A 27,689-nucleotide genomic window follows, 5' to 3' on the forward strand; every position below is an offset into this window, starting at 1 on the left:
TTGTAGATGTGCTAGTCATTGAGAGACTTGCATTTCATGATCCTAGGAGAAACTTGAGTAAGACATGTGACGTTTTGAAACTAAGATCAGAATGCCATAGTATTTCTTAAATAAGTGCACATCCTAATACAAAATTATGATTTTACTGTGTATTGCAGTGCAAGTTAGAATCAGTATATTGGAATACCTTTCCCAAGCTGTATGTATACATATTGGTATACAGTACTTTGTTTCTTATCATTGGACTTAATTTAGTCTAGTGAATGTCAGGTCATGATACAAGCTATATTTATTGATTTTGCATTTTTTATGTTGTTCTTGTTTCTATTTCTAATTTAAACATCTGCTGCAGGGGTGATGAAGAAGATAGGAAACTACTGGTTTATAATGATAAAATAACATTGATAGAAAATATTAATTTAGAAGTTGCAGCCCTACTACTACTACTGTACCACAATCTGAGATAAGCCAAACAGCATTTCAATTCTATAGAAATGCAAAGCTTTAAGCTTCCCAAAAGGGTTATATAGCATAGGTGCATTAGGATGAATGAAAGCAAGGAAAAGATATGCTTAGACATAAAAATTCCAGTTGCAAAATTTAAACTTTGACCCATAATAGTTTGCTCTGCAGTTCTCTTGGGTAAATACTCTGTTTAAATGCATGAATCTTTCCTGTGTAAGCGACTTCTGCTGCAATTTGAATCATCAATCAAAGATTTTTGGTAATTGATATTACTTAGTGTGTCTCAGTTAAAGTAATGTCTATATTGTAACAGGCTGAAAATATTCAAAGCTGTTTATAACACACCAAGAGAGTAAAGAACTAATTGGAGTCCTTGCATTTTGACATTGGTGACCGTGAATGAACAGCTTTTCTTTGTATAATGATGCTGATTATGTGCACAGCCTGGCTTTTACAGTGACTGTGCATATACTAGTTTGTATTAAGAATTTCTAAAACAACCTTATAAATTCTTTGTGATCTGAGATACATGTAATGAAAACAAATCAATATTGCTGACTGCAGTAGCAATTTTGGTTATGTCTATAAGTTAACAGCCTTTAAAGTTCAGGCAGTCAGTTTTTTCTTATTTTTTTTCTTTGTTTTCTTTTGAGTTAAGTTCTGAAGCAGGTTTGTCTTCCATATTTGCTTTTATGGCCTGAAAATGCTAATTTATTTGAATTTAAGAAACTGAAGTTATGTCTAAGCAGCAGTACATTTTCCTCCCAAACTACTTAAAAGTGTCTGATCATTATAATTGTGTTTTTAACATTGGACAGGTTTTAATTTTATTCTGTATTAAAAAAAGTTAGATTAGTTGATGCATAAGTCCCTTGCTAAAAAGTTTGAATAGATAATAAGTTATATGACTATCTAATAAAATACATTTGGTTTTTAATTCTATCTTCACAGTTATGGCTATTAAAAACCTGTAGCCTGTAGGTTCACTTTTAACTTTTAGAGCATTTAAAATGAGGGGTGTAAATTTGAAATTAGGAGTGAAACATAAGCGTTAGCTAGCATTTCTCCTTAGGTGTTGGAGACCACTTCATCCTTAAACTTGTAACTCGTTGCAATCCTGGTGTTGAAGCACGTTATGCTCTGGAAGACTTCCCTTGAAGCTTACTTTTATGCTTGTTGCTTTCCATCTTTCTATGGAAGCTTTCTAAACAGCCTGTTTCTTGTTGGCTGTACCATTCAAAACAGAGAAACTGTCTGGTCTGACTTTCTAAAGTACCTGCACAGATCCCCAGAAACCTTAAGTAGCATCTTGGCATCTATACAATCAGAAGATCTTCTATCTTGAAAGTTAGACTGTAGACAAAAAATAAAACAAAAATATGTCTTATCACTGTAAAAAATTGTATTAACCTTTGATATAAATTCATTCTGTGGAAGAAAATCTTATTTTGAATTTAGAAAGCACTATTTTTATCCCTTCTTGCATATCAGAAAATAAGTTGAATGGTGAAAGCATAGCACAAAAAGCAGTATTTTGACTGTTGGGTCAATAGAAAAGCATATTAAAAAAAAAATCAGACATATGAGGTGCATAAAGAGTGTTTAAAATTGTAAACACAGAATTATGAATTCCATTAATATCTATTTATCTCTTGTCCAGGTTTGTAATTTTCAAGTTATTCTCAAATAATATAAACATGTGTTGTATCTCTTTTTTTTTACTTTTGTTATTTAATTCTTCTCATTTTGCTTGCCTTACCTGCACGTTATTACCCAGTAGGTCTGCTGAGAAGCCAACTGCTCAGTAGGTTTGGTCATTTGGAATTTCCAAGGTAGATGGGATTTTCACTGTAAATTTTTAAAAGATTTTCTTTTCTTCAGGCAACATATAAAGAATGTTTCCTGCTGAAACAGTAATAAGTCAGAAAAGAAAACCAAAGTAGGACACTTCTGATCTAATTGATTTGTTTTGTCCTAGTGACAGAAAAACAAACTCTGCGTTACTGACTTAGTACAGATGAATACCAAAGAAAGAAGCCTTTAATTTTAGCTCTACTTAGTAGACAAGCAGAGGAAAAAATGTTAGCCAAGTACAATACTAAGTCTTTATGGGAGAAAGAAAAGCTTGTTAAGCTATAAACTATTTGATAAAATGAACTGTAAAAATGAATTGTCAATATTTATTTGTCAGAATGTTTAATTTTTTATTTTTTTTAAATGGTGTTTTGCAACAATCATCTGCCTGGCAGAAAAAGAAATTATTCTGTAAGGACCTAGGGAAGCCTTATGTCCTATTGATTTCTATGCTATGCCTTGTATTTTCACCTATTTTCTCACTCTCGTACTCATCAGGCAAGAGGCAGCATGGCTAATTCAGAGTTATGTACTCACTGGCCAGCAAGTATTTGTGTGCTGATTGTCGGTCGGGTTTACTACTTCCAAACAGAGCACTGTTTTGAGTCTTCCTTATCTTCCCGGTACAAATTGTCATAATCACTGGAGAAAATTTGCCGGTTGCTCCAAAGGAGGTCACAAGGAGTCAGCTTAGGCACACAGGCAGACAGACAACACAATTGCCTACAACTCATATACTTAGGAAGCCAGGGTCTCCTAGGAGTCATAGTAGATTGCTGAAATTTGTCCATGGTGTTGGGCTGTTTTAATTCACTGTATTTGGTTGTCTGACCTATTTGCTATAGTGTATTTGATTGTAATTATAATGCAGTGATTATAGTCTTCATTTATCACTTAAACGAGATTTCGTCTACCTCCTTTGTTTTTATGCTGTCTGATTCTGTTCAGATATTAAGCTCTGTATGTGGGTGTGTATAGTCTATGTGAGTATGAGAAGAGATGCTTTCTTTTAGGGGAATTAAATTCTGAAGATTAAAATTCAGCAGTTTTATTTTTCCTTATCTTTTCATAAAGACTTTCATTAATCCTACCATAATATCTCCAGAAGGTGACCGGGGGAATATGCGCTTTGATTAATGTTTGTTTAATGCAGGATTATCTATATTATTCATGTGTTTTATTCACATTAAAACTGTGCCTATCAACTCATTTTCATATTGAGTAATCAGATACAGTTGAATGAGGAAGGTGAGCATTAGTGGACTAAGTCACTTTTTAAGCATAGTGAAGGGCAAAACAAATACAACATACAGTGCATTTTGTCTTTTCCAGTATTCTTCTGAGTTACAGTGGTCACACAGTGTAGTAACCATCTTTTTTTCACTGGAAAGCTTTAGTATCTCTTGCAAGTCTTCCTAATGCCTACATTTAGACTGCAGTCTTCTTGTGCCACCTCTGAACAAATTACCAGGCATCTTTGCCTTGTGAATGGCAGTAGATAAAACTAATGAAAGTATTTAAGTCTATATTTCAAGAGAATTTATGGAGAACTAATTAGCAATTATCAAATGTAGATCTTAAGACTGAAAGATATTTTATGCATTTCAAGTATTTTTTTTCTTCTATATAGTACAGACAATATTGTAGCCAAAGACCAGAGATTATATTAGAACACTGTTTCTAAGAAAAAATACAATAAGCATTTGAGACAATGTGTAAAATACTAGAAGAGAAATAAGAAATGACACATAAAGTAGCATTGATCTGCCTTTAGGAAGAAGTGCACTGTAATTCTGCATTTTGTCTTATAGGTACATCATCCCAGCTTTGCAGAGGTCTGATGCTGGCTTTTATCAATGTGTCGTACGGAACAGGATGGGGGCATTGCTGCAAAGGAGATCTGAAGTTCAAGTGGCATGTATGTTTGAATGGAATTTACTCTGTGATTCATTAGCTAACCGATTCTTTTTGTGCGTAAAAACCCAACATACCAATAGCATTTGCCAGTCTGAAAAATTATTAGATAACATATTTAATAAATTTTAAAATTATTGCATCACAAAAAGTTTCACACTTACTCTAGTTATCTTCTGAGAAGCAGTTCAAAGCGGTGCAGCATTAAAGCAAGCTTTGAGCCATTCAAAGCCATCAAAGCGAGATCATTTGGAGATAGCTGTAGCATAAGAAAACCGTTATACCATTCCCTGAGTACGCAGGGATTAAGAAAGGCCATATAGCACAAAACAAACAATCAATCAAAACAACAACAACAACAAAAAGCCCAGAGGACAGCAGAGGATATCTGAAAGAAAACGGTATGGTGGAGATAGCTCCATGAAGATTTCAGATCATAATCCTTGTGATACAAAATAAGCTGTTTCACAACAAAAATCTTGCTAATGAAACTTTAAAAGTCTGTTCTCAATGCTTTTCTGAACCAAACTCTCCAATGTCTGTACTGCTTTAGTTTGGACTATGCAGAATTTTTGAGTTGGCCTCTGATTTGATATCTAACTTCCATTTGGAAATGTTAAACTGATTTTCTCAGGAGTTAGTGCTAGTTAATGTGACCTAAGAAATGATTGTATACTCTAGTTTTCTTTTTTTCAGTTAACTTATAGAAAATATAATCCAAATAACTTGTTTGGAAATAATAATAAAATTAGGCCTTATTCTTTTTTCAATGTATAAACATAAAAAAAAAATTAAAAAGACAGATTTGTATACTGCAAGCAATCTGATACATGGATCAAATTTCTCTTCCTCAGGGTCATTAACTGGAAATTCAGTAGTAGTAAATGTCACTTGATAAGTGGAATTTAGATAAATTGAATTATTTATTAGAAACCCAATTCCAAGGAACTGATTCAAGTTAATCACTATGTCATGAGGGAAATTACATGGAATTTCCTGTGTTTTAAAGTAAAAACAGTTGCCAATGATACTATGTAAGTTTTGGTATCATGTTCACCAGTTTACTGTATTATGGTAAATTATGTTACTATATCTGTAATGTCAGTAATATTGGTAATTTGATGTTTGATCTCTCAGTGGTGTTGTTTCAGAGATGCTGGGAGCTAATGTAAAAATAAACTGCTGCTAAAATGGGGTTTTCCTTCCCTGCCTTCTACCAACTCTTATGCCCCTGCTATATACACCTCCCAGTGATCTTGTGCTCAGTCTGATGTATGTCAGACCCTTGCAAATACTTTTCTAAATATTATTCTTCTGTTCTAGTGAATTTTATCACGTCACAGAGGATCTAGTGAAAGCTGGTGCGAGTGAGTGTAACTATTAGTGGGGTGGGGGACCTCCAATGAGGTTAGAAGGGGAAGATGGAACAGGGGAAGGTGAGGGTGAGATGCTTCTCATTCTGCAGCAGGGAGCCATTAGATTAGCTTAGATGCCTCTGGAGTTGCATCTACAGGTGTGGTTTCAGGGAACAAAGGCTTTGGTGGCAGTACCAGAGAAAAACGTACCCATTTTCTCCTCCATCCCACTAATCATTCCCGCTCTTGTATTGCAATGTAGCACACTATGCCTTTAGGCTCAGCAGGAAAACTTGTTTGCGCAGCTGTGGACTGGGAAGCTTTTCCAAAATTTAAAAAAACCAACAATTGTTTTGTAGGGTTTGTTAAAATAGTTCTTTCCCACCCCCGTCTGATTCCCTACACAGCTGTACAGGCAGTTGTACTGGCATAGTGGAGGGAGCAATTCTTGAGGAAGTACTTGCAGGAACGATAGTGAGAAGGAGGCACAGGAATACTTTACCTTGATACTGCTGCTAAAGAATTTTGTCTCCTGAAAAGACAGCTTTATTCCCCTCTGAATGAGGAAAAGATTTGCAGTGAAGTGTTTTGTTTCTCCAGGTTTTTCTGCGTGTGTGTTTGGTTGTTCTTGAGAGAGAAAGAAGTGTACTTGTTTACTTTGGTTTTAATTTTTTCCCCCATTTAATTTGTAGTTCTGCATTGCTGAACAAGGCTAAAAAGCTATCTCTTAAGACTTCTCTGAATTAAGCAGTCTATTTATTATTTATTTTCACTGATAAAAGACACTGAGACAAAGCAAAGCAGATCTTACATGACTTGGGAGACCTTTGGTCTTGAACCTATAGTGGCATATATGGCTTCTGTAGTGAAACTTGTCAGTCAGACTTGCACTTTATTCCTGCAGATTAAAGTGTTCTACAAGTTTTAAATACCCTCTTTCTCCTCCACCCAGGGTAGCTACTGATACCATGTGATTGTTTTCTGTATTTTAACTTTTTCAATCTCAATTAATTGATTTAAGCTGTGTAGATATAATGAAGTACCTGATATTTTACGATATTTTACTTTTTGGTTATTCTTGAAAACATATCGGAAAGCAACATTCCAAGGGGTTACTAAAGTCATCTTATCCAGTCGTCAAGAGTTACAGGGAACTGTATGTTAGATGTCACAGGAAATGAACTATTTTTGCCACTGGATAGAGAATGCTTCCCAATACACTTAAAGTCAAGATCTCTAGTGAAAAATTGAAAGGCACAATTAGAATGTGTGCTGAGAAAGATTTGAGGTATTTTCAATGTCCTAGATCTCAGAAGTAGCAGGGAACTTGTTAAAAAATTTAAAAAATGTTCTCAACACATGCTAACATATTACTTAACCGTATGGGAACAGATATTTGTGAGAAAACTGCTGAGTAAATCTTAATTACAGAATGGGCTTAAAAACTCTTGGATTGTGAAGATTAAAATAATCATATGACAGTGAAGTTAATTAGATCCACCTACACGGTTTGAAACTTCTTTTCAAGTAGATGATCTGATTACAGTTGTAAGAAATATGGAGCAAGAGAGGAAGTACAATGCTGATTATGTCTGAATAAATAACTTGAAAATCACAAAGATGATTAAAGCTTCTTTAAAATACCATGTGTTTTTAATTTCTGCTCTTGTTCTGTCTGTTCTCATCTCCTGCCATCCACAGACCTGATAGTAGTCTTCGATGTTTCAATGTCCTTTGCATCCCTCTCTGCAGCAGAGAACTTGTAAAGAACCCTGTGGTCCTTAAAAAGAAGAAAGGAAAAAAGGGAATTCAGTGGCAGAAATCAAAATAGTTCTGTGTGTATGTGTGTGTGTGTGTCAGTTTTCTTGGTTTAAAGCAAATTAAAATGCATGGAAGTCCTTTGGAGGGTGGGTAGGAGCCTACAGCCCTGTTTATTTTAATGGATAGGAATGTGGTACAAAAGGCAAAAGAATCATAGAATCATTTAGGTTGGAAAAGACTTTTAAGATCATCAAGTCCAACTGTTACTCTAGCGCTGCCAAGTCCACCACTAAACCACGTCCCTAAGTGCCACATCTACACGTCTTTTAAATACCTCCAGGGATGGTGACTCAACCACTTCCCTGGGCAGCCTGTTCCAATGCTTGACAACCCTTTTGGTAAAGAAATTTTTCCTAATATCCAATCTAAAACTCCCCTGGCACAACTTGAGGCCATTTCCCCTCATCCTGTCACTTGTTACTTGGGAGAAGAGACCGACCCCACCTTGCTACAACCTCCTTTCAGGTAGTTGTAGAGAGAAATAAGGTGTCCCCTCAGCCTCCTTTTCTCCAGGCTAAACAGCCCCAGTTCCCTCAGCTGCTCCTCATAAGACTTGTGCTCTAGACCGTTCACCAGCTTTGTTGCCCTTCTCTGGACACGCTCCAGCCCCTCAATGTCTTTCTTGTAGCGAGGGGCCCAAACCTGAACACAGTATTCGAGGTGCAGCCTCAACAGTGCCCAGTACAGGGGAACAATCACTGCCCTGGGCCTGCTGGCCATGGGATTTTTGATACAAGCCAAGATGCTATTGGGCTTCAACAAGAAGAACAAGAAGGAAACGTTGACTGAATTTTTACAAGGCCTCCATAGATGTGTAAACTTGTCTATGAAATAAAACCTTCAGAGACAGAGGTTTTGCAATCAGTTTTCTTCAATTAAAATTTTTGTTAAAAGCTGCTCTTTAATACTATTGATGCCTTTGTAAATGTCAGAGATCTAGATGCACTATTTAAACCACAGTGTAGTGCCAGAAGAACTAATAGCTACCAATATGACTATAGCCTTGTTATTTTGATATCCATTTGGGTATAATGGCTTACTTGCATAGATCTGACTGTACATTGGTTTGTCTACAAGTGATACAGCTGATTGTCTATTTGTGTAGCTATGGCTCAAAGGATAAAAAAAAAATTGGTGACCAAAAAATTGATAAAATTATATACAACATTTGCATTCCTTTGCATTGGACAGGAATTTCTTTTATATTGTGCAAGGATTTATTTAAAAAACAACAACAAACCAACCTCCATTAAAACATCACTTTCCGTTAAAAACACTCAGTTATTGCAAAAGAGCACTGAGGCCATGCAGTACTGCTGACTGATGTACTTCTTGTGTGCACCAGCAGCACTTGGATTTGCCTTATGCTTTATGTTCATCCAAATCTGTATTAATCAAAACTGTCTCGTGATCTGTAGTGTCATATTGATTAATTATAGCAATGCCAATGACTATTGTAAAGCACAGTTATTTCTCTGTCCGCTGAAAAGAAATGGGGAGAGAGATAAGAACTTCCAGGACTCTTAGTATAATTTTTTCTTTGCAGACATGGGAAATTTCATGGACACAAACCAGAGAAAAACAGTGACTCAAGGACAAGCTGCAGTTCTAAACTTCCTACATATACTCAGCTATCCAAGACCACAAGTGACATGGTTTAGAGACGGGCACAAGATTATACCAAGCAGCAGAATGTAAGTCAATTTAAAGCTCAAAATACCCCCTACCTAAAATATGATTAATTATATTTGATAACGCAACTTACATTTTAACTACACTAATTAAGGTTTAAAGAGAATAAAGTAGCCTTGTTCATACTAAGTTTGAGATAAATGACTATTTAAAGACCATCTTTGAACTTCCTAAGCAGTTTGACAAAATAATTCATGTGGTTTTAATGGTCCTGGTGCAGCATAAGGGACTAGATATGCAGAATGTCTGCACTTCCTTCACGCTATTCATTTTCATGATACATTTTGGAAAAGTAAATGCTCATCTCTCAATTACGTTTACTTGAGTGGACTAACTTAATGAATACTGAGATTTTTCTTTTTTAATATATGAGACTGATTTTTTTTTTAACGTAGTTATGCCTAATACTATTTTCCTCACAATACAATTCTAAATATTGCTTATTTTTTCCTTATCTTTTTAGCCTACAATGACAGTTTTATTTCTTTTTGAATAATTAGCAACTCACCCACTAATGGCACAGTACTTGCACTTTGATTAGTTATTATCTCAAGGTGTGCTCATTTATTCTTTCCTGAAACAGTAATGAAGCCATCCTGTGTTTTTACCTGCACAATTTTATTTAGAGGCTGAAGGGGTTAGTGGTAGCATTAAAAAACATAGATAAAATCTTTTTTTTACTTGCCTAATTTATTAGGAAACTGTTGAAATGCCAAGAATGTTGGTGGTTATTTTTATCGTTGTGTTATATTTTCATGTGGTTGAAGGGATAGACATGCTAGCAACTGATGGCAATTGGATATTGCTAAGTTCCAGAAGGGGTGGTGAGTCTTTAGAGTTTATATTGTAAAGGGAAAACCCTTCCTGGATTTTAATTTTATTAATCTGTACTGTATATTTTACTGATGCATTTTTTAAACCTGAAAACTAGTATTACAGGCTCTTTGAAACTGTTAAAATTAATATTGCAGGGATGTGAAGAAACTATGTAATAATTTATGAATAATTTAATAGTAATTTGATGGGAAACAGCTGGAAGATGAAACAATGGGTTTCTGGGCAATCTCTTGAAGAGAGCTAAGTGACAAATCCTGAGTTATTAACCATTAAGAATCTACTTCCTCCACTCCTGCCACATTACAAATTTTCCTTTATCAATGCTGAGAATACACAAATCAAAAATTTGCAGATGGTGAAAAAGCCTTGTTATCCAGGTATCAGACAGTTTCTTGGGAACTATTATGGGGAACAGAACAGTGACCATGAAATGGTCAAACATGCAATGTCTGAAAATGAGATTTGTGTGAGTTCTCTTACAGTTTGGGAAAACTGCAAGTAGAGAGATGTGTGTGGTATATTCGTTAATGTAAAATCCTAATTTTGATATGCTATGCTTTACTCTTACTTCTACCCTGTTTGGATAGTTAAGGTAAAATCACTTGTAATTCTTACTGCTGTGGTAATGCTTACAAATGGGAAAACTGTAAAACTGTGTTCTGTAGTAGGAGTGAAATATACCTGAAGGTTTGCACATATATTTTACTTCCCTGGTCAGAAATTTTGTCTGAAAGGAATTTGATGACATTTGTCTAGCCTGTGTAGCAATTTCTGAATACTTTCGCAGTAGAAGTACACACGCTGAAAGTGTGAACCTCCTTGGAAGTTTGATATATGTTGTGTAGTAAGCCTGGTAAGTTCAGGAAGTGACGGATTTATGGTACACATACCAATCATCAGTGCATTCTATGTGCAGTAGTTCTGCTGCTCCCTCAAAGTATTGGAAAAACCATATAGCATCCACTCACATATTGCTGTCTGTGAAATTCTGGAAGTAAATATGGCAGCCCTATAAATACAGGAAACATGAGGCACGGAGAGGACGCATATAAAACTGTGAGAAATCTAAAAATACCTTATGGGACCTCTGTTTCTTATCTGTGGAGCAAGTTGTGCATTTGACATGTTTTCTGTACACAGAGGTGTATCAATTTAACCGATCAGTTTAGCAGGTGATCCAGTTAGACTGATGCATCAATCTAACTGGATCACCTGCTAAATTGATCGGTTAAATTGATACAACCACCTTGTATGGATGCTCTTTAAACTGATTAAAAGTACCTTACATTGCTAAATCAATATAAAGCTTTTTTAATCCTCTTAAACAAGCTTACAATGATTTGGCTAAATCAATCAGCTAGTCTGCCAGCTATAATGATTTCTGAGAGTAACATCACTGCAGTGTATGCAGACTGGGGAAATAAGCAGTGCTAAAATTGGGGACAGTAGTCATGGTTATGGTACAATTCATTCAAACAGTTGGTCAAGTTAACTCTTACTCATGCAAAAGCCTTAATGTACATGTACTTAACATTGCACCATTTTTATGCCATAATAATGATCCTGATGCTTATTTACAGAGAGCCACTGTCACCACTAGAATGAATTTATTTCACTGATGTGGAAACAGAGTGTGCTGAGTTGTCCTTATGTGAGAAATATGAAAGATCAAAAGTAAGGACTAGTTCTGAGAAAAAAATTATTTTTAAGATATTTCAAGGAATGTAATTTAATTGGCTCTGCAGTAGGGTTTACCTAGCAGGTTTAAGGTAGTAGATGCTGATTTCTTTCTCCTTCACTGTTTACCAGTATTTAGGATATTTATGGGGTGGGGTTCTGCCAGCTATTCAACATTCCCCAAGTAGTGTACTTCTAGGGAGCCAAGATAACAAGAGTTGCTGAATTGTCAAAAAATTCTGGTATCGCTTTATGTATTATTTTAAAGATACTTTACAATATGTCAAATAAGACTCTCATCTGTTCTTTGTGTTTTCCAATAATTATTTATAGACATTAATGCAGCTGCCAGTTCTAACAGATCATAGAATCATAGAATAGTTTGGGTTGGAAAGGACCTTCAAAGGTTATCTAGTCCAACCCCCCTGCAATGAGCAGGGACATCCTCAACTCGATCAGGTTGCTCACAGCCCCATCCAACCTGACCTTGAATGTTTCCAGTGATGGGGCATCTACCACTTCTCTGGGCAACCTGTGCCAGTTTTACCACCCTTGTCATAAAAAATGTCTTCCTTATATCTAGTCTGAATCTACCCTCTTTTAGTTTAAAACCATTACCCCTTGTCCTATTGCAAAAGGCCCTACTAAAAAGTTTGTCCCCATCTTTCTTATAAGCACCCTTTAAGTATTGAAAGGCCGCAATAAGGTCTCCGAGGAGCCTTCTCTTCTCCAGGCTCAACAGCCGCAGCTCTCTCAGCCTTGCCCCATAGCAGAGGTGTTCCAGTCCTCTGTTTTCATGACCCTCCTCTGGACCCGCTCCAACAGGTCCATGTCTTTCCTGTGCTGAGGACTCCAGAGCTGCACGCAGTACCCCAGGTAGGGTCTCACCAGAGCGGTTATTCCTGAGCTTGATGACCGGGTGTAACAAACCTGTAATTTCCTGTTTCTCCTACTGATCATTCGGCTGAAAAGTGTCAATTGTTTAGGCTGGGGAAAAAAAAAAAGATTCAGCATATAGCTTAGGTTTCACCTTTTTCTAGTCAGAATGGTAATCCTACTCTGTGAGTGTGCATGGCTGTGATATTTTCTGAGTGAAAGTTTCTTTGAGACATCATAGGCAATTTTTTTCAAACGGCATATTCTGTTTAATTTAACTGGTAGCGTAACTCATGGTGGAATTTTGCAGCAAGTAACTATGTATTAATTCCCATTTTAGTGGTATAGGTGCCATAATATTTTGTTAAGGTTCCCTGGATAAAAACAAGAATAACATGAGAAGTTTCTCCTAAATGAGTGGTCATGTAAAGTCAACAAATCCCTGTATAATATATGAATGTGAAGCAAATGGCCTGCATATACTCATGGGGTTGTCATTATAGTTTATTACTTAAGGCAACTAACAAATCTACAGCAGAGCTAGTGCAACACGATGGTGTGTATTTAAAAATTTAAGTCCTAAAATCCCTGCCTGCCCACCCCCCCCTCCTCCCCCCACTTAGTACAGTGTGCATGTATATTCATTTTGGCTTTTGTGCATTATCCATCACCAAAACCTCAGCTTTATATTTTGAAGAGGTGTTTCTACATCATCAGAAGGAAGCTGTGTACATGCGAGGAAAGTATGAAGTGGAGAATCAGAGAGAAGACCAAAAGATCAACAGTAAGAGAAAATAAGCAAGGAGAAGAATTAGGGTTTGAGATGTTTTTTTGTTATTATCTTACATGAAAATTTCCCAAGAAGTTTTAGAAAAGACTTCACGTTACACCTAGACAGATTAATGTTTTCCAAACACACCAGTAGACTTATGCGGAATTACAGCAGCACTGTTATCCCGGGTATTGACTGATGGGATTATTTCACCTGTTTCCCCTCACATTTTACAGAAAACAATAGCCTCTCTAAAGGTAACTTCATCAAAAGAAATTGCTACTCTGAGATGTCCAGTCTTCAGCTTGCCTTGCCTGGGTATACTTCATCAGACTTAAAAGCAGAGTGCGTTTAACTTTCTTTATACTAGGCATATACAGTACCTTGGAGAGGCACAAAGGACAGTAGCACCGTCAAAGTCTACAATTGCCTTTCAGTTGTGGTATTGAGGAATTAAATTCTTCGTACTCTTAGAGGACTTTTTTACCTTTTTCGAAGTGAAGGACTTTTTCACTGAAAAGGTTCACTCTAGCCATCAATTCATTTATTGTTGGTTTCTTCTTTAAGAAGAAAACTTCTACTATGAAGACATTATTACTGTCTTCATTACATTTCTTACACTGAAACTATTTTTTTCCCCCTAGTAAGCTGCAGTTAGATGAATATTAACTCATGTCTTTTGTTAGTGGAATTATGTCTGACACGAAACAGGAAAGTTCATTTTTGGGATATAAAGGCACTTCTGGGCTGTCCCTTTCAGCTGGCTGGACATTTTGTCACTTAGTTAACTGTTAATGAATCAAAACACTTTACAAATGCACTTCATCCCACTAGACAGGGAAGATGAATTGCATTGCCTTTAGCTATACATGAGTTTAATATCTATTTTTTTCAGAAAGAACAGTTCATTATGCATTTGAATATGTCTGGTCATTACTAACTCTTACAGCGAATAAATGTGCTGACATATTGTGGAATGAAAATATGTTAGGCACAAGCAACTGTCAAATATGACTTGCTGTGGTTTTGAACACTCATAATACCTTGCAAATAAGCAAAGCTGGTGCAGATTTACTAGCCATTTGTTAAGGCAAAATTGTAAATATATTGATAGTCTCAAAAAAGGTAGCTGTAGCTAAATAGGCTTTAAAAGATGAGAAAAAATAAAATATCTAGGAATAATACATCAGATTTGGGGCTGATAGGAGCATTAGATTAGGTTTTGGCTTGATGATAGCAGCTCACTTAATGTGCCATGTATGTATTTTTCACTTTAAAACAAACACCACTTCATTTTTATATGAGCAGTTCTAGTGCCAGCAATGCATTTCTCTACAAATACTAGCCTGTCATACAACTTACGTTAGTTGCACATAATTACTTTTCACATACACCGGATAATACTTTAATTAAAATTGTGATGATTAGCATTAGTGAACAATAAATTCAGAGGCTGTCAACTCTGCAGTGTATTAGCTAAGCAATGCTTAAAAAAAAAAATGTTTGCAGATCTCTTAAGTCTGCTAACATTATGAAGTGGAGTGACACCTCTCAGCAATAAGAGATGTGACAAAAAAACTATAAGCTGTTTTTATCTGTCTGTACCTTTTACAGGCTCCATGTTAATTTTAAAGTCAGTACCTGAAAAAGAAGAATATTTTGTAGAATTAAATTATTTCCTTAAACTGCAATTCATTAGTACCCTGTTATTCATTTATTTAACCAAACTTCTGCATTGAGTAATTTCAATTTGAAGGAACAGGCAGCACTAGGAATCATCTTACGCAAAATTTTACTGTTATCCCCAAGGCTTATATGCATATGAAAGACTGTAGGGAAATCTCCCATCATGTCTTCAAGTACTCGGTTTGAGTAGTTCTGGATGCTGTCAGTGGACTGTTTTGAGTATTATTGTCTACTGTGTTCAGTAGAGGAAAACGTTAACACCTCGGGGTAAGCAAATCCCAGGATTATTTTCTAAAGCTGTTTGACTTGTCTAGATTCAACCTCACTGTTTTTCTCTCTGCTCATAATTTGTTTGCCACAGGTTTTAAACATATGTTTCAAAAATTAATTTATTCAGGCCTCTTAACTTTTAGGGTAAAATCTTGTGTGTTATTTAGATGAAGGGAGAGGAAGGCTGAGTCATATTTGGGGACCATGTATGTGCTGGATGCAGGGTGTGAAGGAGCAACACAGCCCATCCTAGGGTGGAAGAGGGACAATAGAAAAAAAATTGCTGCCAAAGTACATGCCTTTTACAGCAAGGCTCATTTAGAAGTGGATTCCTCCCAAGAGAGACACTCTGACTGATGAGATGCGAGGCACATTTTGGGATTTGACCAGTATGTTTCATAACAGAATTGGACCACAAACCACAGAGGATTTTTTAATATATATTTTTTTCATAAGCCAGGGGAAGTTGCTGCCATTATGCTAGCACTGTAAAATCCATATTTTTTCCACAGAAAAAGAGTGGATGCTTGGAACTAGTATTGTGTTTTAATGGGCCTCAGCTGCTCACAGTCTCTTTCAGCACAATCTTCAACAGCTGTAAATTTCAATAAACTTTAAAGATCACTGTCTAAGAGGAAAATCTGACTGTTGGATTTTGTTTTTCCTAAGATGATCACATTTGAAGAACAAAATCATTTTATGTGCCGCTACGTTTATTAATCATAGATTTGGAATTTGTAAAACAAAGGGAATGGAAGTGTCACTAGAAGGAAACCTTTTTGCTCTAAGTATGATTTAGTTATCACAGCTTGCAGTAGAAATTGATTTATGAGTTTGTTGCTTTCTGGGGACAAATGTACTTGGAGAGAGAAAAAATATGGACTATGAAAAAAGTGTTAATAACATTACTCTTTGAAAGTGAACTACACACTATTTTTTAAAAATTATATCCAATTTAGAGGTAGGTAAATATGAAGACTCATTGTCATTGTACTTTGGGGTTCACTTTTGCATCTGCTGCATTTCCTAATCAGAACTAATTATGATATTAGGGACAAATCACAAATATAGTCCTTTAACAACTAACGTGCTTTTGTGGAAAAACATTTTTCTGTCCATCTTTGAACTACTCTGTCTATAAACGGAAGTATTTTAATATGCAGCCAAGATAAGACTATTTAAAAGTGTTGCAGTCATTCTTAAGAGCAAATGTGCAGAAGAAAACTATTCCTTTATGCTTAAAAAGTGGCAATTGTTCACAAATCCCTGGGAACAATTTATCTCCTATGATCCCTCACATACCTCTATTTTTATGGAAATAGATGCAAAATGCTTGTGACTTATCAAATATAGCAGAAGGTAATGTCTTATGTTTACCAATTAACTTTTATTAATCAAAACTGACTGAAGAAAATGTATCTGTCAGTACTTCTGGCTCTATACTACAAAGGATTATTAATTTTCTTTCTATGCGGAAATGGACAAATGCTGTCCTTCCTCATAATTCTAGTGGATTTTTATATGATGTACAAAGGTGTTAAGATATATAAGTTTGTAATTGTATAATACAGATTTGTGTAGAATAATTTTAAAAGCCTATCATTTGGGCAGATTTACTTTCATATTGAAAACTGTTGTCTGATTCAGGAAGAAAAAAAAACCCACAGAACTTTGCACTCTGGGGTTCTATTGTAGCTTTCGTGGTTGATTTGCATCAAGTCTACTTTGTTAACAGTATTCAACTTGAATTTAAAAAATTTGGTACATGGAAGCAAATGTGAAGCAGACCTTACTTTAATTAATGCTGCAGAGAAAGGAAGGAGCTGGCAGTCTGCCTATGGCTTATCTCTGATCCTTAGTTGTGAGTGGAATCTTTAGCTGTTTTGTGTTTGGCCTTCATCTAACAGATTCCAAATGAATTTAAATAAATTGTAAATGCCCTTTCTGAGATTCATGGGTCTATCTGATCTGTATGAGAGGGGTGATTTTTGGCTCTGGTGAAACTTTGTAAAGGCATCTTGCAATTAGAAGTGAGAAAAAAAGAGTCAAACTGTGCCAATATTCATATGAAATCTGTTTGTGTGCTGCATGTTAGCACTACCTTTTATTTCTTAATATATGCCTGTGGCTATTTTTATATATTACACAAATCTGTTGTTTTACATGTCAGGACCAATTCTAAAAGTAGACAAACAAGGCATCTGTTTATTGGGGTGACCACAGCTATCACTTGCTTGCTCAGCTTTATTTTCTTTGCTTTTCTCTCTAAACTCCTGTCACTAGAGTGAGGAAAGAGTAGAATAGATCAGGCTACTTTTCATCATAGCAGTGGCATGGGAAAAGGATAACAAAGGGAAACACTGGAGGAAGTCTATGCTTCTCCTCCCCTTCCACCTGGCTGATATATGCTGTCAGCACAGAAATGAAGAAAACCATAGTTGGGTCAAGACAGATGCATCTGTGAAGTCTGTGGATACTGGGAGAGAGATGGATTGTGTTGTTCAACCCTGATGGAGGAAAGAAAAGACACAGGGAGTAACTTTAAAGATGTCGTGGCCCAGGGAAATGGTTGCAAATCCTAGAAGGAGAGGGTGGATGAGGAGGAGTTGGGAAGACTGTGGTCTGGGAGTGGTGGTCTTCAGCTTTCACTCACGTGGCAGAAGGAGTGCCAGTGTCCTGAGAGTGTGGCCCATGCTCATGTCACCATCTTATTGTGAAGCCCCACAGCAACAAAAGTCAGGCTTCCCAAAAGATCAGAAAGCCCCCACGCCCGTTCCTTGACCTGCCTCACTCTTCTGTAATTTCTTCCCCCAACATCTTACTGATCCTCTCAATCCAAACTCCCACCAAAACCCTCCGTATTGCCACTGATCCCTCCCAGACATACGTCCCCCCTGGAACCTAGCCTCTGGTCACTGGAAAACTGAACGTTGCCAACATTTTGTCTTTGTTTGTAGTGGCTTATTTGTAGGATTGGGACCTGATGTGTAATTGACAAATAAACCCATAGCTCAAAAGGCAGGAGAAGAAATATCTAGCAATTTCTAGTTTGTATGTTCCTGGCTACTTGAATTCTCAAAATAGAGGTATAAAGGAGACCTTATTTAGGAAAAGCACTTGAAAGCATTGAAGCTAAGATCCGTACAACAATGTTTTATGTATTTTTCTCCAAAACCTCATAGGCTATTAACTTTTTAAAATAGAGTTTTGCCAGATTTTACTCAATGATTTTTCAAGAAACTGCATTTGCTGTTGTCATTCAGCAGCCAATACCATTTGCAAGAATTTTAGCAACTGTGTTGTTGTCTGCCAGCTGCCATGTGTTCTTCTCCTACTCGCAGCATTATACTTCTTCAGTGGAAGAAGAGTGCAATACTTACATAATAATCACTAGTTCAAATCACTGATTATTTTAAAACGTCAAATCTCATTTTTGGCAATCCATCATCTGTTTCCATGGGAACTGAAACCGGCCTTAGCAGCAACAAGAAGCAGAGCTTATTGGGGTACTTATAAATTTCAATGGCTGTTGTTAGACAGCTGCATTTTCTGTTTACCCAACAGATATTGCAGCAACAACCTCATAATACACTTTTGAAATTCTATGTACATTTCATTTTAATTTATTTATATTTTTATTCATATTTTTCACAACTTGGCAGAAATGTTATGATCAAGGAGAGAGAAAGTGTCAATAACCTCCAACACATGCAGTCAATATTGGATGTTTCCATCAAGTGGCCTTACTATTCTTTTAACTAGGACTGTAATAAAAAAGAATGGAAAAATGTCCTGCCTTGAGGGGGAAAAAGATAGGTGGAGGCTCCCACTTTTATGGGTGTCAAGTGTTGTCCCTTGGTAATCTTATTCCAGAGTTTCTGCTCTCCAAAGTCTTATTTCCTCCATGCCTTTTGCCCCAGAACAACAATTTCCCCAAGCCTGCAGCTCATCTTCCTGCTCCAGAGCTCCAATTCTGCTCATTCTTGCTATTTCAGAGCTCCATGAAACTTCTCCGTCTGTAATTCCTGCCTTCCAACTATTCCTGTCATCCACAGCCAGGTTCTCAGGCTGTTCCCAGCTCAGACATAGCCGCTTCTCCTCACCTCTCCACTGAGACACCTTGTTACCTTTCTGTTACTATCTCCCATCAAAGCTGTTGCCCTCTGTCCCCCCGAACATTTTCCTCTTCTTTGCCCAAATCTTCTACCAAAGTTTCTCTACCCTCTGTCACCTTCTCTGCAGGACCCCCTAACTCAGGGGTCCAGTACTTGCTGCTCAATTCCTGCCCAGACACTGCTGCTGCTCCCTGTCCCCTTCCTCTGCAGCTGGTGCCATCTGCTGTCCTCTCGGTGGTGAGTGGGGCCAGATGTGCCCATCCTGCTCCCTGGTGCCCCCTGCGTAATGAAAACGTTACCTTTAACTCTGGAAGAGAAGCGTAAATCTGGATTGAGTCTGCACTGACCATACGTCAGCATAGACAGCTGTCTGGGAAGAAGAAAAGGAGGCAAATGCAAGAAAAAAGGTAGTCATATAAACACCACCATTTATAAAACCCATTTGCCAAATTAATAACTAGTAGTAGTAGTGTGGATTTAAATACGCTGTTTTGCTGTGGATTGTATGGAATATTTGAGTATCAAAGAGAATAATTGGGCAACTAATTGAATGTAGTATTAATACGCATATCGAGCCAGCTTTTATTCTTTTCTTCCAACTGTTTTAGAATGAAATCCATTACTTTTGTAGCTTGTTCAGAAGCAAGGCAGCCATTTAAGACAAATCTCAAATCTTGAAAAGCTGTTCTATTACAAGACCTTATACCAAACAAAGAACCCTATCATCTTCTCCCATCTTCTAATACTATTTTTGTCATCACAGCTGGAAGTTGGCTTACAAGGAAGTATTTGGGGGCAAAATAGATCATATGTCTTAACAAACATGCTGGAACGAAATTGAGGATAATTTGTCTTGCAAAATAGGAGAAGAGAGGAAATTGTTAAATGCTCCATCTAGTGCTGAGGTGCAAGGGGAGAAATGCTCATTTCCCCAGGCTTTCAAATTATCTCCAAAGAGCTTCCACTAACGTGAAGCATCTCAAAAAATTACTGTAAAAGCTGGCAAAAACATTCCCTAGCCCTGTTTGTCAGCTACTAATGCGTTGGATCTTACTTGGTCACGTTTAGATAAATTAACTGTCCGTTAGTAGAATGACACAGTTCCTTGATTTGTGACGTGATCCCAAAATAAAAGTACTCCAGTGCTAATTCTGCTGCAAGTGGCTAATCTTTGTATCTTTGATTGTACCCTTCATCACAAACTCTTTCTTTCCCAAATCTAAAGTGTGCAGAGGTTAGTGGAAGTGCCTTGAAAATTCTCAGTTCTTGCTTCTTCATGTAGTCTGTTCTTTCACAGGAACTGATCTTAGATCATGTAATTCACTGTTACAATATTTACCACAAAACCCACTTTCTAAACTAAATATCTGCCCTCACATCTTTGTGTCAGCTTGTTTATCAATAATCTCTTCACATTTAGTGTAACTATGAACAAAACAAGCTATATTTTCAGAGATGGATTTGTCTGCATACATACGTGTAGCTAAAAACATGCTGCAATGAGGGGGATGATAAATACTTGACAAGTAATGGCTAAGGGTGCATAGCAAGACAGCGTGAGCAGAGAATATGGTGCAACCAGTTTGCTGGGTCCTAGATCTGGTATTGACTGGACCAAACTATGGTTTCAACGGCATTATCTGAAGAGGAAATTAATTTATTTTTAAGAAACCTTTTAGCAGAAGTAGTGAAAATACCCTGAACAGATCTTGTAAGTAGGCCTTTATTGTATGTTGATGATTTAAAAATTCCAGTACAAGAAATGGGCTAATATGCCACTGATTATTTAATAAAAACAGGGAGTTAGCAAAATCTTCTTGTTTCAGTGAAATAAAGAGAAATGGTGGTTTAATACTTTAATGCCTGATAGCTTCTAATCCATAGCTGTCAGTGTTAATTTCACTAAATAAAAAACTTTATGGTGCTGAAGGTTCACTAATCAAGATTCATAAAGGTACAATTTCAGTTGTCATCCTCTTGTCTCTTTGGGAAGCCACTTTCTTCAGGAAACAATTCCAGAATGGAAAAATATACCAAGCATGTAAGTGGAAAAACTAGTGTGTAAAGTATACCTTGCTTCCACTTGTGAAACCTATAGAGGTAATACTGGATGAATAAAGAATTTGAATGTCATTCATGATGTTTTTAATTATTTAAGCAAAATTATTTCCTTGGTAGGAAAATTTCTGATTGAGGAACACTTTTTAGAGTTCTCTTTTTCTCACTGGGAGATAGTAATGAATTATGGGGTTTCTGAGATTGCTGTCATCTACTCTGAAGCCTGCTGCACCCAATGGGATATTCACTTAATCTGTTCTAATACATTCTGTTACTGGTAGGTGTGAATTTTAATAATTTCTATAGTAAAATATGCATGTTCATCAAATGCAGTACTTTTTTAATCTTTTGATAGGTTTGTATCAGATAGCACAGACAGACTGTTATGCACAAAAAGCAAAGATGACACATTGTATTTGCTGCACTTTGTTTCATATATAACTTGTGTAATATAAAGAGCATATGCATGATGTAAAACAGCCAAACAGTATGACAACAGATCTAAGCTAGCCAGTTAGATGCCAGATGATTTGCTAATAGTTTAAATTTTTTAATTCTCTAATACTTCATTTATGCCTCTGAAATAATATAATAATAAAACTTCCTTTGTATAATATCAAAGTACTTTCCAAAGGGTTGCATTTTTTACTCACATGCAGACCTCAAAAAAAAAAAAAAAAAAAAAGGCCATTGGGTCTTTACTTTACATGCAAATGTTGAATATCTTCTTTTATTAAACTGCAAAAGGGATTTACCAGAATTATGAAAAGGACTCTGAGCTTGTGCTTTATAAATGCTAGTATAAAATCTACTATTTTAATAAATCTTTTAAATTTACATTTTTAAGTATAATGCATTGGGTGTGCTTTGAAGGTGCACCCTCTCACTTTGATATTTACTTTCTGTTCCAACAGTTCCCTACTCCTTTAATATAGTCACAGTTAAGAAGCTCTTTGTACTTTCATCTTGTAACTATTACAGGTTATTTTACCCTGTGCTATGCTAGCCATAAAGTGGAGGGGAAGGTATGCAGGGCAGATGTATGCAGAGGCTGGAGTATGTTCAGGTGGGGAAATAACAATCTTTAGAGCAGTAACGTATTGCCTCCCCAACCCATGTCATGACCCATGATAGCAACAAGGTGCTCCTTTGCAGAGTCCTGGGGAAGTAAGTAACCCAGGTCTTCTGAGTCAGTCTCAGTTCTGTGTATCAGTAGTATTTTAACTTAAGTGAACGTAGTGAGAAGAATCAGTGGCTGTATAACTAAAGAGAATAAAAATGGAAACCTTTCTAGAATGGCTCAAAACAGAAAAAAAAACAGAAGAGAAGATTTAGTTGCCTACTAATTTATATCAGAATTGTTCCAAGCCATTTTGGTATGTGAATGGCTTATGTTATTCTTTCCAAAGCCCCGTAGTGTTTTACATTAGTTAACGCTTCTTTTTCCTTTCAACCTTTCCTGTTCAATTGTCATGAATAGAGAAATACTGCTTTGTGCCTTGCGATTTTTCCATGTCACAATTTAATCATTCAACTTCAGCCAATTATAGGAACATCAGGATTGTCCAGAATTAACTCTGCCAAGCTCTGAATTAACCATTTGTATATAGTGTTTATTTTTACCTCAGTCAAAATTCTAATCCATCTCATTACTTTGCACCTTATTCTATGAGAAAGCGGTTTTCTTAATACCAGCTTGTTAAGAGTTTTTGAAAGTTCTAATGTAGTACCATGTAGTTCTCCTTCATCCACTCCTTTGTTGATACAACTTAGCAAACTTAATAAGGGTGTAATATAAGTTCATTTCATTTTTAAATTATTGTGAACACTCAGATTCTCAGGGTAATTTTTGTGGTATTCTTAGGAGACTTGGGCACTTAATGATTCCTTGAATCATTTTACTTACTGTATTACAGGCATGATCCCTGCATAGCGTTTTATGGAACGGTGCTAAGCTGTGTACTTCTCTTTAAGCATATGATGAACTTACTGCATTTATTTGCATAAATATTTATAGGATCTGATCTCTATCTGAAGATTTAAAAAGCATATTTTACTTAAGCATTGTTTAATTGAATAAACAGGTTTTGCAAGAAAACTTAATCTCTATATGCTACAGTTCTTTGAAAAAGTTGCTAAGCAGTAGAGAAAAGCAACACAGTTGGATTTTAAAGGCATTTATGAAATAATCACTTGACTGTATTCTTAATGGTACACTTTAAAATTAGAGGCTCTTTTACATTTTTACAAATCTTTCAACTTCCCTTTATGGTTCCCAGATGAAAATAATTGTGTTACAAATATCAACTGCTTAAAACTGAAATTAGATTTATACTTCTATAAAATTCAGGCCACTGCTTCTACATTAAGCAGTTTTATTTCTGCAATGACTTCTGTGTGGAGTTTTCAAAGATTTGACAGATTGGAACCACATATCTGTGTTTTCCAGGTAACATTTCTAACTAAATGTTGTAATGAACAAACTATTTTCCTACTCAGAATACTGAGCAGGAATGAACTGTATCACTTGAAATCTCTACTTTAATTTCCTTTATTTATAATGTAGACATCTGCCCATTAGGTAGTATTGTTAATAGTGAAGATAATATTAGGTGCCTTAAAAAAGGACAAAAAAATATTATAATTCCATTACAGATACCTATTTGTATATACTCACATAGAATTGTCCAATATAAGTGGTCAAATCTGTACAGGGTACAGAAACAGAAGTAATCCAGAGAATGACAAGGAAAATGTCCTAATATTTTTAGAATGTGGAAAGACAGTTGTACCATGTCTTGTACTTTGTGCATTTTAGTTTTCTTCCTGGCAATTGGAACAGAATTTGCAGCCATTTGCAATGGCATTAGAAAAGCTTTATTCAGCACACCAAAACCACGGGTTTTGGTTTTGTTTGTTTGGGGATTTTTACCATTAGTTGTATCAGTGATATGTTCAGTAGTTTTACATAAATGTTTATTTGTGTGTTTGCACTCAAGCTTTGGAATATTGCCGCTCCTAGAAGATTTTAAAGTCAAATGCTCTAGTTGCAGGTAACCACCTCTTTTTCATTTGGATCATTCTATGTTACTGTTACCACTTATCTTTATGAAAGCTAGAATAATGGTAAAGGTAATGAAATCTTATGCTTCAGGGCATATGCTAATACTTACAAATCTACTTCACATTTTGTGAGATTAATCAGTTACTATGTGCACAGCATTTAGAACATAATTAATAATAAATTTATGCCAAGAACTGCAAAACTCTGATCATCTGTGGAACTCAAGAGTTAATTTCTTCTGTATACACTGTACAAATGATTAGGTTTTTTTCATCATCCGTATTTGTTACTGACAGATCATTTGTCCCAGAAGAGTAACATATGCTACATTTAGTATGTTTAAAAGCCATCTAGTCCTCGTTAGTTTGCTCATCACGGCACAACTTGAAGTGCTAGCCTGGCTATGTCCACATAAGATCATAGCCTTCTGATGAACTCTAGGAAGCATCCTTAAATGCTTTATATTCACACTTAATCTTCATACTAGGAACTTCCAAATAGTAGTCTAGACCTAGGGCTCTGGCCTTTCACTGTTTTTTCTTGCAAAGGTGTGCTTATATCCATCAAGAGATCAAAAGTGGTTTAAGACGTATGCTGCAAAATTTCCAGAGCCTGGAAAGGAGGATTTGTATCAGGAAGATGAGAAGTGAAGCCAGAATATATACATGAAGTAAAAGAGTGGGTGTTCACCAACAAAGTTTTGAACAGTTATGGTAGATTGATGGTAGGAAGTCAAAACCAACCAGTTTTCCCTCTATGCTCATTCAATGGAAAAAGGTTATTCTCAATACATATAGTAAATAAAAGACAGAACAAGAAAAAATGCATTGAAAACTTGTTCAAGGATAGTAAACTTTACTGAAATTAGAGGAAGGGTGGACTGTTTTAACAGATCATTTTAGTTTTTCCTCCTCAGAAGCTGCACATAACTTAGCTTTGTAAATCAGTCTGTGTGGATTTGCATTTGAAAAAAGACATTAATATGAAATTTGCACCCTATATTATTTTTAATTAGTAAATAGTTCAGAATTAGATTTGTAATTACAAATTGGCATCAAATTTAAGTATGTTGAAACAAGCATTTCTCTATAAAGCTTATTTTCACTGGGACTGAAGTGGTTGATAACTTGCATTGTGTGTTGCACTTGTTTGTTTTATTATTTTTACTGGAACTGTGTTTGCTGTCATTTGCAAACAAGAGAGATCAGTCTGTTATTTACTGAGGCTGAGTAAAAACACAGCGTATTATCCAGTTAGAAGACACAGTACACAGAGTAAGCAGATCAGGAAAATGTATTTTAATGCCAGCTTCATTAAATTGATAATCATCTCAATATATTCCCTTACAACTTCAACAATTAGTAGCCATAGTTCTTTTTTCACGATTATCTTTTATTATCAATGGTACAAAAAAAACCCCAAGAAAAGTTCCATGGTAATTGGAAGCTTCCAGAAAAATGTTCTCATGTGTGGAGCATTGCAGCAATAAGAGTCACAGGACCAAAATTTGCTCATTAGTTCTGGATTCGGAATGGTGGCATTCATCACAGGTGACGTAACAGCACCTCGAAGGAAACACACCTTAATTTCTGTCGTAAACCATATGTTTCTTCAAAATATATTCTTGTTTCCTCAACAGTAGGATATGGCCACATGCAGAGGTTATCAATGACTTTGGTGGCCCAATTAGATTGGTGTCAGAGTTTAGTTTTATGTGACTGTGCTTATCTCCCCTGGCAAGACCATGAAGAATTGCTTCCATTCTTGAAAAGTGGTTAGTGTGTTATTAACTTTGCTCACATGCGAACCTCTATGCTGGGGTCTCATTTTTAGCTTCTGCCATTTTATTCTAAGCTTCTGAAGGCATTTTTCATGAAACTTCTTCAGAATTTTCAATGATAGATTAAAAAAAAAAGTCAATAAAATTTATTTACAGAATATGGGAATAAATAATGCTGTAGCAAAATCACCATGGAAGAAATACCCACTGTGAAGCCCACCTGAAGTGGAAGACAGTGAGACAAACCTGCAGCTGGCTCTCACTTGTACTGATCTCCTCCACAGCTCCTATAGATGCACGCGGACACAGCCATTCCCTTGTCTTACTCAGCCTGCGGTCATAGGGCTGCCAGCAGCTCTGGCAGTTTTATTGATTGACCATACTGGGTAGACCACTTGTTCAAATAGTGTCCTCCAGTACAGGAAGAAACTTATCCTGGGCTTAAGGAATTTAAATAGATGAAATGGCCAGAAAGGAAGGGAACAGGCAGTGCCAACGTAGCAGTGCTTTTATTCTAACCTGGATGTCAGTTATCGTGATAAATTGATTTGATGTTACTTTAAACCTTTTTTTTTTTTTTGATCTCTTTTTGTTCCTTTCAGGAACTGTTTTCCATAGCGCTCATGAATCTTGGTTAGAGATCACTCGGTGTTCAGAGAAGCATTTCTGCCAGGAGTCTACCAATGTGAAATCTGGACTGCTTGGTACATTTTTCACAATTTTCATAGACTGAGTACAGGCCAGTAATGTGATATATATGTCCACACTCAGTGTTTAAGGCAAGCAGCCTCTTACCGCACAGGCTGTAGAAAGATTTGAAGGAAGGTAATACTTCCCTGAGGATCAACTCCCCTCCTCAAAAGCAGTCTGAATTTTGGCCTTGGATGCCTTTATCAAGTATGAAGAAAAGAGAAAAGAAATGCTGAGCAATATTATTATGCAAGGGGATTGAATATTGAATACATTTTGAAACTTAATGAAACAATACCCAAATCTGTGAAAAGGTCTTTTTTTTTTTCCAAGAAGAATCTTGTTTTATAAGTTTTTTTTCAAAAAAATTATAGACAAAAATATCTTTGGCTAACATGTTTCAGTCTAACATACTTGCAGTTTTATTGTGAGCACAAACAATGATCTCTGATGGCATTGCTTAAGAAGAGAATAGTGTGTCACCAGATCAGTGACAGTGGAGCTGAGACAGGCTAATAAATATTCTTGGAAGCAGTACTGGCTGCTGTGGTGTCCAAAATATGATGTGCTAAAGCCAGTTCTGTATCTCATGGGGAAGACTCCTGGCTTTGTAGTTGCAGTGTTAAGCATCTCCTATTGTTTTGAGGAATCCAGATATTTAGAACGATAACTTTTAAGGACATTTGTTTCAAAAGCAAAATTCAGTAATTCAAAACTTCCTATTCCCTTTGTTCCTGTCTAGAGATGAGGAAGAACCTCCTAT

At 36.2% G+C, this 27,689-nt stretch overlaps 1 protein-coding gene across 1 annotated transcript in view; it reads left to right on the top strand.

Moving 5' to 3' along the window:
• SDK1 (sidekick cell adhesion molecule 1) overlaps window positions 1-27,689 on the top strand; it is a 410,390-nt gene that overhangs the window by 122,540 nt on the left and 260,161 nt on the right. Inside the window, exons 3-4 of the mRNA XM_010570301.1 lie at window positions 4,131-4,237; window positions 8,956-9,103. Coding sequence (XP_010568603.1) covers window positions 4,131-4,237; window positions 8,956-9,103 — 255 coding nt within the window. The remainder of the gene's footprint in view (window positions 1-4,130; window positions 4,238-8,955; window positions 9,104-27,689) is intronic.

Source organism: Haliaeetus leucocephalus, unplaced genomic scaffold (genome assembly GCF_000737465.1).
Source record: "Haliaeetus leucocephalus isolate CR32 unplaced genomic scaffold, Haliaeetus_leucocephalus-4.0 Scaffold295, whole genome shotgun sequence".
Lineage (NCBI taxonomy): Eukaryota > Metazoa > Chordata > Aves > Accipitriformes > Accipitridae > Haliaeetus > Haliaeetus leucocephalus.